The sequence below is a fragment of the Acromyrmex echinatior genome, chromosome 6 (genome assembly GCF_024713525.1).
Source record: "Acromyrmex echinatior isolate Ae372 chromosome 6, ASM2471352v2, whole genome shotgun sequence".
Taxonomy (NCBI): Eukaryota; Metazoa; Arthropoda; class Insecta; order Hymenoptera; family Formicidae; genus Acromyrmex; species Acromyrmex echinatior.
In genome coordinates, this window is record NC_141857.1 from 11,732,658 (window position 1) to 11,748,339 (window position 15,682).

At 36.4% G+C, this 15,682-nt stretch overlaps 1 protein-coding gene across 9 annotated transcripts in view; it reads right to left on the minus strand.

Annotated features, from left to right (window-relative positions):
* The window catches only part of Sara (Smad anchor for receptor activation), a 188,361-nt gene that overhangs the window by 91,905 nt on the left and 80,774 nt on the right, over positions 1-15,682 (minus strand). For 7 of the 9 annotated variants that reach the window (XR_015545342.1, XM_087406959.1, XM_087406961.1 and 4 more), the window contains one exon: positions 11,912-11,991. Coding sequence is in view for 8 of the 9 variants with exons in the window: in XM_087406959.1 (XP_087263085.1) it covers positions 11,912-11,991 (80 nt within the window). In the remaining variant the exon portion in view is untranslated. The remainder of the gene's footprint in view (positions 1-11,911; positions 11,992-15,682) is intronic. The other 2 variants (XM_087406965.1, XM_087406960.1) reach the window with 1 other exon arrangement.

Here is a 15,682-nt window from a genome sequence, read left to right on the forward strand (position 1 = left end):
AAATCGCCGAGATTTTCCATCACCGCGATTCCAATTACAATTTGGAAAAGGTGACCGCATTTAATGTTCTGTTAATCTAATATTTAATTAATTATATTTTCTGAATTTGTAACTGTGCATATAAAAGAAAATTCTTTTGTTAAATTACAAAGAAACGGAGTTCTCTTTACTGTCGCGTATCATATCAACCTTGTGCCGTTTTCTCACTCGAATCTTTCCGCGCGATGCATTCCCGCATATTATAATTGTATAAAAAGAAACACATCATCATAGTCGGTTATAAGAAAACATAGAACGCGTTACAACCATGAATTTCGATGAAATGAAGTGGAAATATTGAACTCCGCGAAAAAACTTTTAACAAGCAACTAATATCAGAAATGTTGCACATCAAACAACATAATGGTCTAAATTCACAGACAAGTAAGACTCTGCGTATTTTATGTTTTCTAATAACGATTAAATATTTTTATATATTTTTTAACTTTATACCTTGACTTCAATGCGTGACATTAGTCCAAATTATAAACAAATATTCGCAGTCTTTACTTAGAAACCGTTGTGTCAAAACGGATACTTTTATTAGGACGATAATCTTTAAATTTTATTTTATAAGTATGACTGTCTGCTACAAAAAAAATGTTCATTATCTATGTAATTTTAATTGTGTAATGGATTGTGGCACTTATATGGTAAGTGTAGGACGACTATCTTTTAAACATAATTGTAATTGGCAATGTATTGTGTGTGTTCTCCAATTCGTACTCGGTTTCAGTTGTGATTCCAATAGTCTATCAACTGTTAGGAAACCTATACATTACATGGAAAATTTGATTACTGCACAAGAATTTGTTATCTAATCGACAATTCATTCTGAAGATGACTCAAAGAGGAGTCGAAACGTCAAAATTCTATTATATTACGATTGCGTTCATCGAAATCATATCAAAGTTTATGAAATAAATTTAATAAATATAAGATAATCGCACTATTAATTTCGTTGACTCCCAGAACCTTTATTACTTTTTATTATTTCAAAAGAAGCTATATTGTGTGGAGACGAGCATGCATTGTTTGCTCATAAGTCACTCTTAGAAATGCTGGTAAACACGCGAATAAAACAAGCAAAGACAAAGAAGACGTGTTTAAAGACTGGTTAAGGAGATCCTAAAATCGTCTGTATTACCGACTAAACCATATAATTTTTATTTAACAATTACTTTTTTTCTCTCTTACTGATTTAAAAATCCTTTTTCAGAAAGCATACACATTAATACGTGTCTGTGAGATGGAGTCTATGCTGAGAATGACAAAAAATTTTAAAATTGAGATCTTTAACATTTCTTAATCTAATATGGCGCTGCAAAGCTGTCAAATTGTGACAACACTTACTTCATATAAAAGCTGTGCAATCCGTACTTATGAAGTAATACTAGTCCACAAACTAGTAGTTTGCATGAAGAAACAATATGGAGTTCTTGAACTTAGCCGTCTAATTAAAATGTAATTGTTGTACGAAAATTTATGTATGTGTATGGCGTTCGTAAGATATGTGATGTGTCAATGATACGTAAATCGTGTAAGTGCTATTTTCAATATGACTAATCGTCTTAGGATGGTCTTTAGGATGGTCCCTTAAGGCCCGGTCATATTATATAACAATAAATTGCAAGTCGCAGAAATGCTGCAAATGTGAAAAATCTCACAAGATCCATCTCCTCCTAGATCTAGGAGAGATTGAATTGTGAAAAGACAAACGAAAATGAAGAGCAAGCTCTCAAGAGACAAGGAGCTAACGACAATGCAAAGAAAATCGTATTAACTCACGTCCCGACCAAGGAGCCGATTCACCGCGTATTACTCACCACAATCGGCAGAGGCGGACAAGCACAAATGTAATATACTTTTAGACTCAGTCTCATAATCCAATTTCATGACTGTCAATTTGTGCAGCAAGTTAGGACCTTGCACTGCAAAAATGGATATTTCCTATTAACTGATATAAATCAAGTCGAAACAAAGATTTTGGAAATGACAAAGGCGACAATCAGATACATGCATAGCGTCTTTAAAGAACTCATGTTCATAGTAGTTCCTAAAATCATCATGTTTGCCCAACGAACCGTCAAAATTTCGGAAAACGAACGTACCTCCAGATGTTTCACTTGCAAACCCCAACTTCTATAAACTAAAGAAAATCGATCTGCTGATCGGAGTCGATTTGTTCTGTGATTTAATCTGCTACGAGCTGTCGGGACATCTATATTTGTGTAAGACAAAATTGGAATATATTATTGCTGGGAAGCTACCGCTAAGAAACAGACGGGTAACCGACATCAGACGTGAAGTTTGTCTGGCCGTCAACGGAAATGACATCTCGCATTATCTAGAGCGGTTTTTGAAGGTGGAAGAACTTTCGCCGAGACACATTCTAAAGAACAAGCTGTGAATTACATTTCGCAGAAACTATCAAGTGAAACATCGATGGCAGATTCATCGTCAGTATACCATTCAAGGCATCAATACAGGAGTTAAGCGACTCTCATGAGACAGCAAAGCGGCGTCTCAAATCATTGAAGCGAAGGTTGCAAAGAAATGAGGAGATGCGAAGTGATTACAATTTTCATGTGCAGATATGAAGAGCTTGGTCACATAAATAGAGTCATAGACGATAATCACACAATTCCAACTTGTTACCTGTCTCACGGGATAATGAAAAAAAGTAGTCACAACAAAGCTGCGCGTTGTTTTTAACGCCTCCGCATCAATATCAAATAGCGTATCAATTAACAACTGTAAAAGGTTAGGCCAACCATCCAACAAGATCTCTTATCAATCATTTTAAGTTTCAGATAGTATAGTAGGCGCAGACACAGCTATCACGTATCGCCAAGTGTTAATCGAGCCTTCTCAACGGGCACTTTCAGCATATTCTTTAAAGAAAACTATTCAAATTCCATCATCACGTATCAATTAAATACTATTACATATGAATGGCCTCCAGCGCATTTCTCGCCATCTGATGCCTATTCTGGCCAAAAAGCACCAAGGAATCTTTCCTGAACCAGCTGGCATTATACAACACTCTGTGTACTATGTCGACGACTTATTATTCAGAGCTTCGACTCGGGAGAAAGCAATTCAATTTTCAACAGACATCGCATATCTTAGCATTTGAATGCTTTGAGTTATGAAAATGGATCCGCAAATACTTGCAAACATTGGAGAATCAAATTGCGTTCATAATCTCGTCAAACTCGAGAAAAACGAAGCAATGAAAAGGCTAGGACTATCGTGAATCAGTTATCAGACGTTGAAAGACGAATTAATATACCATGTGGATATAAAATCCGATATTAAATCGTCAACGAAGCGCTCTGTCTTGTCATTAATAATCTTTGTTATTAATAGCTATTCGATCCGTTGGGTCTTCTCAATCCTAGTATCATACTTGCGAAGATGATGTTGCAGCAATTGTGGAGACTGAAACTTTCATAGAACGACCCACTCCCAACGGAATTACATTCCGAATGGAAGCGATTCACAAATAAGCTTGTCTTGAACAACTTATGCGTTCAATAACTCCTCATCAAGTTGTGCCAGATGCTTTCGTAGCAAGCCTTGAACAATTGTACCTCAGATGGCTGACCTACAGCGCGATCCTGTTACCCCGATCCCAGCTTTTCATAGCACGGGTGTGGATTACGCCGAAACCATTAGCAACAAGGATCATAAAGAACAAAGTAGCAGGACTTATAAATCTTACATCTGCTTATTCATTTGCTTGACCATCCACTTGGAACTGATGTCCGACTTCACGACGGAATGCTTCATACTAGCCCTGCGTACTTACATTTAACTCAGCACGGAGCACAATGATCAATCCAAGATTGGCAATTAAATTATTTATTAATCGATCGCTACCATTACTATCATTTTTATCAGTAATTTTTTTGAGTCAAATTAATCAATTTTCTATATTACTAATTAAGTATTTTATATGTGACACGTTCATTACTTATTCTGTTCGTTCATTTCTTGCTAGTATTAAAACATCCTTGATTCAAGATGGGGAATATATTAGCGTTTGAATTATGAATGTTCCCGTTCTTTTCTTCATTATTTTAGTTTATGCTAAAGGTTAGGTTGGCAAGCCCGACAGTAGCAAAATCGACATAGCAATTCATTTAAGTTTGTAAGAATAAAGTGAGCATAATAAACGTGATCTTGACAAGCAATTATTATATACAATCCACATGACCAAACACAGCTCATTACTTCATAGAATACATAGAATGACTAAAAAATAATCTCTCCCCATTAAAAATAATTTTCTTGTTGATAATAAAAAACCAAAAACATTTAAGGTTATTCAAGGTCATAAAAGTGTCTCCAAATTTATACTACAATTTTGATAAAAGATGTCTTCCCATGTTCTTAACAGTTTTCAAAAAACATAGTAAACGTTTTACCACACTCATCCTATATGCGCACGCGTATGTGTATGTTGCATCTTTGTCTACTATTGTTCAATTCTGTTTATATTATAGTACATATTAATAAAATCATTATTATTATTATTATTATTATTACTTTAGTGTCTTTACACTATGTATTTAATGAACTACAAAAATAACACAATAAACCAGACTACTCTTTATTGCATGATATTCTCCTTCTAATAAAACACGCTTTACTTAGCTAATATGTCGAATAGGGAAAGCAACTCCGATGATCTTGACTTTGACATGTTGTCATGACTCTGAATGATTTCCACCAAGTTTTAGCCGTCGCTCGTCATTCATTAAAAAGTTATTAACAAAAGAAGTTTGAAAAATAATATCTCTTTTGTTATACTATATAAAACAGAAATTCTCGGCTTTAAAGTATATTTTACAACTTTCCATACGAAGCGACTCTTATCCCACTTCTCCCCCTGTCAAGAGGCACATGGCTTCCACGCAAAGTTTCTCCCATCGCTAAGTTACTTTCTCGCCAAGTTGTCTGTTCTAAAAATACAAAAATTATATAAGAAAATATTTTGCGTTGTTAAAGCAGGGAATTTGTTTCATGGAGCGCAGTTGTGTCCAAAAGTTAGATTTTATTAATGAATTTTTTTTGTTAATAACTTTTTAACGAATAAGTGACAACTAAAACCTAGAGGAGATCACTAAGTCATGATCTTGACAACATATGTATTGGGATTTTTATTGCTGAATAACAAAACAAAATACAGAGCTTGGTTTTCGGCGCGTGCGAACAATAATAAAGAAACAAAAGGTAAGGTTAGTACGAGAAGGGTGCTCACGCCATCTGTCTGGTAACAGATATAATAAAAACAAGAACACGTGATATATATATAGTGGGACTAACGGCATACAATCAACACCCCCTCTTGACGTAGTCTCACTCGATAAAAAGAAGATTACAGCAATGGAGCAGCTTTGCATGGGGTAGAGGCTTCGTTAGCATGTCCGCTGGGTTCTCTGTGTCCGCAATATGTTTAACTTCTACATTGTTGTCTCCAACAGTCTGTCGTAGAAAATTAAAGCGAACATTGACGTGCTTGGTTTTCTTCTTTATTTCCTCGGATTTTGACAGCTTAACAGCCGCTTCATTGTCGCAATAGATTATTATTGGTTTCTCAGAAGACGTTATGAGTTCTTCCAAGAGATCTTTAATCCATATGGCTTGTTTCGATGCTTCATAAGCAGCCTGCAGTTCAGCAACAGTTGTGGAGTCAGCGACAATCGTGCTCTTCCGTGATTCCCAGGATATTGGTCCACCGTTTAATACGAACACATGTCCATAAGTACTTTTAGCAGTGTCCGGACATCCTGCATAGTCTGAATCACAATATCCAACAACTTCGTTTTTACCTTCACCAAACTGAATTCCTACTGACATTGTGCCTTTTAAGTAACGGAAAATTCTTTTCACTTCCTTCACGTTATACGGTGTTGGTGCTTCAACAGCGCGAGCAGCATGATTAACCTGAAACGAGATATCTGGTCTCGTATGCGTCGCTGCATATAGTAAACATCCAATAGCCTGTCGATAAGGGAATGGAACTCCAAATGTTTCATCGTCCGTTAGTTGATGTTTCCTAATTTGAACTTCTCCCGGAGTATGGGCTTTGTTACAATTTTCCATTCCAAAACGAGCGAGCATATTACGAATATATCCCTGTTGATTTACGCGAATACGTCCTGATCTTCGGTCAACATTTAGTTCCAAACCTAGGAAACAGGTTGGCTCTTCGATCTTTATCTCGAACGCAGCCTTCATGAAATCTAGCAATTCAGTCACAACGTTTTCTGGTTGTCCAGCAACGAGGATGTCGTCTACATATATTGCCAACAACAAACGCCCCTTCTGACCATTTCCATAATATATGCAAGGATCAGCTATAGAACGAATCAAACCGAAGGTTGTGACAAGCTTATTAAATTTCTTGTTCCAATTCCGAGGTGACTGCTTCAGACCATAGAGCGATTTTTTTAATTTCCAAACTTTTCCATCATCAATGTCTACTGCATCAGGAGGTCGCACATAAATTTCTTCCTCGATGTCTCCGTAGAGAAATGCCGACTTGACATCGCATTGCTTGATCACCGGCTTCTCATGAGCTGCAATAGCTAACAAAATTCTAATTGAATCCATACGAACTACAGGTGCGAATGTCTCGGTAAAATCAATCCCGCGTTTTTGACTGTATCCACGGCAAACAATTCTAGCCTTTAGCTTGTTGATTTCACCATTTGGATATCGTTTGATCTTCAATACCCAGCCTGTGTCAATAACATTCTTTCCCGATGGTAAGACACATGTCTCAACCACATCATTTTTCGCGAAGGAATCGAGTTCATCTTGCATAGCCATTTGCCATCCGGTGGAGTCCTTACCCTCAAGAGCCTCTCTTGCTGTCTTGGGTTCTTCCATGTTTAACGCCATCAGGACTTCATGCCCTCCTTGTTGCTCTTCGTCAAGAACATCCTCACTGATGATGCTACGACTTCGGAGCTTCATGGTTAAAGGTCCACTGGGTTTGCGTACATTTGTTGACTTCGGATGAGTAGATACTTTAACGATCTCATTTACAATCTCAGTAGAATCATTTTCTTTGACTTCATAAGTTTCGTTATTGGATAATGATTTTATCTCGTCTTCTACATAGAAAGAATTTTGCTTTCCTTCATTGAATTTTACATCACGTGCGATGCGAACATCTTGAAGATCCTGAAAGTAAACTCGATATAGCTTCGTACTCGGTCCGTAACCTATCAGCTGACCTTTTCGAGCTTTCTTGTCGAACTTATTTCGCTTCGGTTTTGGGATGTGCACAAAAACATCACAACCGAATGCACGCAGATGTTCAATGGACGGCTCCTTCCCATGCCAGAGTTCATACGATGTCTTCTTTAGATCACGAGTGGCGACGAGATTGGACAGATAACAAGCAGTCGAGACACACTCGGCCCACATAAACTTTGGCAAGTTTGCATCTGCAAGTAGAGATCGAGCCTTTTCTGTAAGAGATCGAATGGCACGTTCGGCCATACCGTTCGACTGTGGTGTATACTCAACACTCATCTCATGCTTGATTTTATATTCTTTCAGAAGATCTTGAAATGATGTACCAATGAATTCAGTGCCTTGATCAGTCCGCAAAATCTCAATTGGATGACCCGTCTCTTCCTTGACTTCCTGAATCACTTTCTTGAATTCTTCGACAAGTTCCTTCTTTTTCAGCATGGCAACTTTCTTGTATCCTGAGCTCTCGTCAACAAAAACAGCAAAATATTTGCAACCACCTGCCGATTCAATTGAAACCTTTCCACTAAGGTCACAGTGAATTTTTGCACCTGGTTTGAAATCCTTATTAACGATTTCCTTGTATGGTCCTTTGGTCATTTTTCCAAAAATACAGGCTTCGCAGAAGAAATCTTCTTTTCCAGTTGCACAATATCCTTTAGATTCTAATAGAGCTTTGACCTTGTTTTTTCCTGCATGTCCAAGTCGACGGTGCCAGGTTTCCCATGATGCGGAGATCTCCTTCTGAGCCGTGCAAACCTTAGCTGGTTTCTCGACTTTGATCAGCATTCGATACGTCGAGTGTCCTTTTTTAATACCACGGACAATCACCTCGCCTTTTGAATTCTTTACAACAACCTCTGACTTACTAAAAAATGCTTCGTAACCAAAGTCGGTCGTGGCTACAATAGAGAAAAGATTGAATGATCCAAAATCAGGAACTAACCTTACATCCTTGAGACATCTCGGTACCCACTCTTTACCGTTATGGACTGTTACATTTATTTTGCCAATAGCCGTCGCCATTAGAATCCTGCCATCCCCTATTTTCACTTCTTCCGGAGGATTCAATGCCTTTGATTCTACAAACCAATCACTATTACGAGTAATATGGCTGTACGCACCTGAATCACCGATCCACTCATCAATATCTCCTAATTGTTGTTTTGCTGGCATTGCCACACGATTGCTAGACGAACGTCCTTCTGAGCTCGCTTTCTTCTCGGATGGGCAGTCACGAGCAAAATCTTTGCAGTTGTGACATTGTAGCTTCTTTCGGTCCTTTTTCCAGCCTGCTTTCTTCTTATCTTTGAAAACTTCTCGGTCTTTCTGATCTTTCTGACCAGATAACGCTACACCATGATTTCCGGATGACGTCACGTTAACGTCACGTTCGACATCTAACAATTTTGCTTGTAATTGTTCCACCGTAATGTCCTTCGTAGGACAAATCCGCCATACTTGCTTGAAGTTATCAAATTTTTGCGGTAGACCACGAACAATTTTTGTAATAATCATTTCCTTTTCGATGTTTAATTTTTGCGCCTTGAGCTTATTTTCAATGAGCATAAGCCCTGAAATATACGACGTCACAGTCATATCGTTTTTCCAGTGATAGTCGTTGTATGCTTCCAATGCAGCTAGCTTCGTCGTGTTTGAAACCTCATCATAATGTCCCACGAGAGTCTTCCACATATCAGCGGATGATTTACAGGCGACCACCAAATTAAAATGTGCATCATCGAGAGATTTACTTAACAAAGACCTCGCCAAGGCGTCCTTCTTTTTCCAATCAGCCAGTGTGGCATCTGTTGGTTGCTCTCTCGATCCATCAGCCACATCAAACACATCGTTTGCTTCGAGATGAGCCTGAATTTCAAAACGCCAACGAACGTAACTGCTTGAGTTCAGTTGCGTAACAGACTTCAAGTTTATTTCCATCCTTGCAGATTCAAGCGATGTTACTTGGACCTCTGTCTTCCTTGCACACACTATCACTCTCCTTTTTTCTATTTATTATTATAGCCGTTCACACTCCTGGGCTCATAACCTATTGGGATTTTTATTGCTGAATAACAAAACAAAATACAGAGCTTGGTTTTCGGCGCGTGCGAACAATAATAAAGAAACAAAAGGTAAGGTTAGTACGAGAAGGGTGCTCACGCCATCTGTCTGGTAACAGATATAATAAAAACAAGAACACGTGATATATATATAGTGGGACTAACGGCATACAATCAACAATATGTCGGTCATCGAAGCAGCCTCCCCTATTCGGCATATTTACCCTTTACTTTTGTAATAACATACATACTCTGTTAAAAGTGAGATAAAATTCTCATAACTATCGCGATATTTCATTAAGATATAGAAAGTTAATTGAATCTATACATGGCTGAGAAGGGATAAGACTCAGTTCCACAATTCACAATTAACTCTTAACCGAGGCTCAACTTGTTTTTTATCTCTTTCCAATTCTGGAATTGGAAAGAGACAATGAATAAGTTGAACCTCGGTTAAGAGTTAACCGTGAATTGTGAAACTGAGCCTAAGTAAAACTCGAAACTGTAAAAATGTAATAATAAAATATGTTTTTATTTATCGATCATCCTAACATTGCTCGTTTAATATAATAGACTTTATATTTTAATTCGTTAAAAAATAATAGTTTTACAAAAAAAAGTATGAATTTTGTTAATGTAATAAAAATATCTTTAATGTAACAAAAATTTTGGACAGTACCTACTTTATTTACTTTTACTTCCAAAAATCATGTACACATTGAAAAAAAAATAGCTCTTACTTGAAGACAGCGTATCAAAGAACAATAACTTTGATTATGTGCGTGCGACTATGATTGCAAGATATTTTTTTGTGGCATATGCTAATGTATCAAATTTCATCAGTTTATTATTAACGAAAATATATTTAGTAACGAAAGTAAACGTGCATGAAAAAGTATTTTATGCATGAGAAAGTCACTCTTCTCCACCACAATATCTCTAAAACAATTGAGATTGAGGATTTTTCCCGAAGCATGGATACTTTACTGATAAAGGCGAAATCAAAATCAGAGTTTCATCTCGAAATCAGAGTGACACTTGAGGAAGTTCTTTTATTAGTTAATATTCGTTTTTCCGATATTATAAAAGTAAATCTGGAATATACGAGTATATATTTATTAAATGATCAATCGGATTAATGGATTTTTGTTGCTAATAAGATTTGAAAATATAATATGAAATAATAAATATGAAACAAGGACATTCAAGCGACTATGTTCAGGTTCCTATCCAAATGCTACCCAGATATCACTCCATCTTTATTATTTATTAAACATTAAACATGAACAACATGACACCCAAGGAGCATTCGAGTGTGAATCCCAACACGCCCCAGGCTGCATTCAAAAACTACCCGAGTGTCTACGAATATCATTTTATCCTTGTTGTTAAACAAGGATAAAATGATATTCAAAGGTACTTGGATAGCATTTTCGAACATGATCCCAAAATCCCCTAATTATTGACACAACGCTCGTGTGCAGGTAGAGCACACTAAACTGAGTCAAAGGACAGTATTCATAGTTTTTATTTTAAGACTGTCTTAAATAATATCTTAAGATGCTAATGCAACGCTCTTGGTTTATGACATCTTAAGACTGTACTTAAGACAGTCTCAAATACAAAAATTGACTATGAATCCGACCAAAAAGTCTTGCATCATTTTGCGACTTTCAACAACAATGAACAAAAAATTAATTACTAAAAATCACCAAATAAGCCCGACCTATCACCAAATTTAAGCGCGCGATGAGAAACAGCTGCCCAGTAGTCATGGTTGCGCGAGGAATTGTTTATTATCAACGGTAACGACTAGAACAGTGCTGAATCCTTGTTCTCAACTATAATTATTCCTCGTTTTTTTTATCAAAACAAAATCTTCCGATAAAACAAGAAAAATGTAATAGCAAGTAGCTGTACAAAAGTATTCCTAATCTAATGCAATTCTAATCTAATGCAATTTTTATTAGATTAAATATATTTTGATTAACTTATCCTATCAAAAAATAAAAACATTACAATATAATAATTTTTATATGCTAAAATTTCTAATTCAAAATATTCATTAAATTATTTTTGATATATATAAATTGTCTGCACAAGTAAAATATATTTAAACAAAAGTATTTAACAAATTATTATGGGTATTTAATTAAATTTATATTAATATTCATGTAATGCTTAAAATGTATCATGGTATTCAATAGATAAGTCGTAAAATTTCTTAATATGAAATTAAAGTTTTTAATTTTTATTAACCTTTAGAGGGTGGGAATCTATTTTTTTAATTTTACAAATTTTACAATTTTATAAATATTTCTTGATTAAGATTTTTATAATTCATTATATAATATTTTTCATTGTATTCCTTATATCAAAATATGACACCGTTTTAGCATCATTAGCGGCTTTTCCATCCTGTACAGGTTAACAAATGAGCAATTCTTTCATAGAGCTGTTCCTACAGCTACAGTTTTGCTATAACTATTGAAAAAAAATCAATCTAGGAATAAACGAACTTAAAATAAACATACTTGTACGGAATTAACATCGCCACAGTCAGTATATGAATTATAGCTGGCTGACCAATCACCTATTCCCTGTTCGTTCTCTGCTGAAAAAAACGAAAAAGATATTCAATAAATAAAATATTATATCATAAAAATGAAAATTCAATATGTAGCTTAGAAAAATTAGATTTTTTGGAGGCAAAATTGCTATAAAAAAATTTGATTGCGAGAATTTGTTCGAAATGACATAATATACAGCATACTAAAAGTCTTGACCATTATCTGACTTGAGAAACGTTTCAGCTTTAAAAAATTGCGATTTTTTAAATATATCTGCAAAAATATTCATTTTATCAAAATAAAAATCATTATCAAAAAAAAAATCTGGCAAAATTACACACAATTTCATTTTCTTTTAAGGTCGTACGTCAATACTTTCCGTGATAGAATTAAAAAAAAATTTTTTTTTAAGAATATTTTTGATAATTTCGAGAACGAAATAATTTTACACGCTTTTTTCGTAGATATCTCGAATTTGACTACTTTTACGTACAAAATATCTCTTACGAAAACTGAAGGCTTTATTGAATTCACTACAAAATTGTTTTTTATTCACATACGACCATACAATAGTTTCCAAAATACGGTTTAAAAAAATGTTTTCTGTTATTTTTTAACAAAATTTATTTTTTATATAAATATCTCGGCTACACTTACGTAAAAAGTACTAATAATTAAATCGAAAGATTTTTCAATTGCCTATAAAATTTTGCTTATGACGTAAAAAAATGTGCAAAAGTAGTCTTAAAGTTTATTAGCTTAAAAAATTTTCTTTTAACCTCAACTAAGAGACTTTCGACCCTACATAATTCGCAAATCGCAAAACGTAGTACGCAAAACGTAGTACTGCTGAAGCAGAATGACGATCATCGCAAGACACACAGATGAAAATCAACTGCATGCAACGAAAAAACAAAGGCAAATCTTCATTCCGCGTATGCGTTTGCGAACTACGTTTTGCGATTTGAAAGTTATGTAGAATCGCCTTAATAATTTTCAAGATATGATGTTTCAAAGATACTGGGATCCTCAATTTATATGTTAAAATACGAGTTTATTTATCAAGTATCGAAATAAAATGATTTTCGAAATTCGAGTTTATTTATCAAGTATCGAAGTAAAATAATTTTCGAAATTCAAAATGGCGGGTCCAAGATGGCGGATCGAAAAGCAAAGTTATTTGATCGAGACGAAACTGAGTATAGGGAGTTATCAGGATCGCTGATTACAAATCTGATCTCAGATTTTCAAAATTCAAAATAGCGGATCCAAGATGGCAAACAAAAAATTAAAAGATTTAGACTTCAGATTCATAATGAGCGACCCAGATAAATTTACTTGACCCCATTTTACAGCTCCAGAATTAATTTTTTAATTTTTTGTCCGCCATCTTGGATCCGCTATTTTGAATTTTCTTGGAAAAACCCGAAAACCCCCGAATACCCAATTTCGTCGATCAAGTAACTTTTTGCTTCTCGGTCCATCTTGGATCCGCCATTTTTAATTTCAAAAATCTGAGATCGGATTCGTAATCAGCGACCCCGAAAATCCTCGAGTAACGAATTCCAACTGAATTCTAAAGAAAAATGTATGCTTCAAAGGATCTGCCATTCTTAATTTTTTAATTTTAACTTCAAATTCATAATCAGCGACCTAAAAACTTCTCGGACTTCATTTTCGGCTAATTAGCTACTGTTGATTAATCACAATCACATTTATTGTTAAAAAGGGATAAATTTTTCTAGTTTATTTATGTATAAAATATATTTACAATTACGTCAACAAATGTTTCCATGGTTTTTTTCATAGTAACTGTTCTACAAAACTGGTAATGTTTTTTCTTCATTGTAGTAATATTAATAACTGTGTAGTAATATTAATAACTTCATTGTAGTAATATTAGAAACTGTGTGAAAACATAAAAAGTTGAGATTAAAAAAGGGCAACATATGTGTGATACCGTTGCAAAATTAAACGGAAAGTTTTGAGTCGCTCGGTCTGACAACAATAAAGGCAAGGGGAACAACCTAGACTGTAATGGAGAAATGTCTCCAACAAGCTCCAAAGGAGAAGCCTTCCTGAAAAATAGGAAGTCTCAGAATCTTCTGCGTGCCTGAGACCAGATTTAACTCCTCAACTCGGGATAGCTGTTCGAACTTTGAACAGAGGGATGCCCCGTTTATGGTGAAGTACTTATTCAGAACGTGAGCAGACTACGTCGATGAACTGAGAGGAATATCTATCGGGACAGAGGGAGTGGGTAGTCTTGAAACTTAAAGGCGCAATGCCCCCTCCCCCCATTCCCCTTAGTTCCAGGAACGTCGGACACATAGAAACAAGATCTGAAATCCTTTAAAAAGAAGACATGGAAGAAAATTAGGAAAGAGGAGGTGAAAGACAGCGAGCAAGATTCCTCTATTGCCTCCAACGTGACGCGATCCTCCCAGAAGAAGGTAAGGTTGCACTCCATTCCCATCTCCTTAGATGAGAAAGCGGAAGAATGCAAGTAAAGGACTTATGAGCCAAACAAGAACGGGATGCTTTATCCAATGTGAATGTGAAGGTACTCGATGGAAGGATAACAGAGAGTGTATGACCTAAGGGTCGTCCCACGTCGGGAAATTCACAAGGAGGCCTTAGTACGGAAAACCAAGGAGAAAGCAGCTCGTAAAATTAAAGAGAGCAGCATTTTTATGATTGATCTCACCAAAAAGCCCTCCTCAAAGAAGAATGAGAGGAGGCTGGACGAGGCATTGGACTTAGCGATACGTTGGCAGCCTTCGGAAGTGATTGTGACAGTAGATATCAAAGCGATAGATATGATCACCGAAGCCGTCGAATGGTCGGGCAACATAAAGGGCGAACTCACCCATAAAATCTGGGAGGCAGTTATAACATTAATAGCCACGAACAGTATCCTTGATAAAAGGGCTCTGAACAAAGACAAAACAGGAAAGCTGAATAAACACCAGGAGATGGAAAGCAGATGAAGACTACGGACGGAGATGTCCAAATTGAAGGAGGAAAAAAAGTCCTTCAATCTAAACTTAACGAGGATGTAACGATGCACCCCACATATGCATCATTCCTGACATAACAATCCGCCGGATATCGCTGCAATGACCTAGGATCACTCGCAAGCAATGAGGGCGCAGTGCGCCCGAGATTATTTTCAACAAATTCAAACATAATTCACAGGTGACAGCGGCTCCACCAGAACCTCCGAACGCAGCCAAATACTGCCAACCGACTTCTTCTCGCTAGAGATGTCGGGAAATCGGGATGATCGGCGGGAAAAAAAACCGAGACACCGCGAAGCGACCCAAGTTCGTTAAATAAAATAGAAAAATGTATTAATAAAAGTTCATTTCTTCCCAATTCGAAGTCTTAAAAGTCGACAGAAGCAAAACCAAGCGGTACTATGCAATTTTCGAGTGTTCTCGAAGCGACCGACCGGTTTTCCTATTCGCGTCTGTTCGACGGAGAGCTCTGCTCCGCCAAGCGTTCTCGGCCACCGACCAGTGCCGTTCGCTGCACCGCTGCCTCGACGAGGAAATTCCTGGAGTAAAGCATATTTCGCCCCGTCGAGTGTTCTCGACCGTTGATTGCAGTTATTATTGCAACTTACATCGACTTAGACAATAATCAAGGGGTTCTCAGCCTTTGCCAAAAGTTCTCGATCGCCGAACGCCGTCTCTAAGATTTCGCGTTATTTTTTACGCATCGAGGATAAAC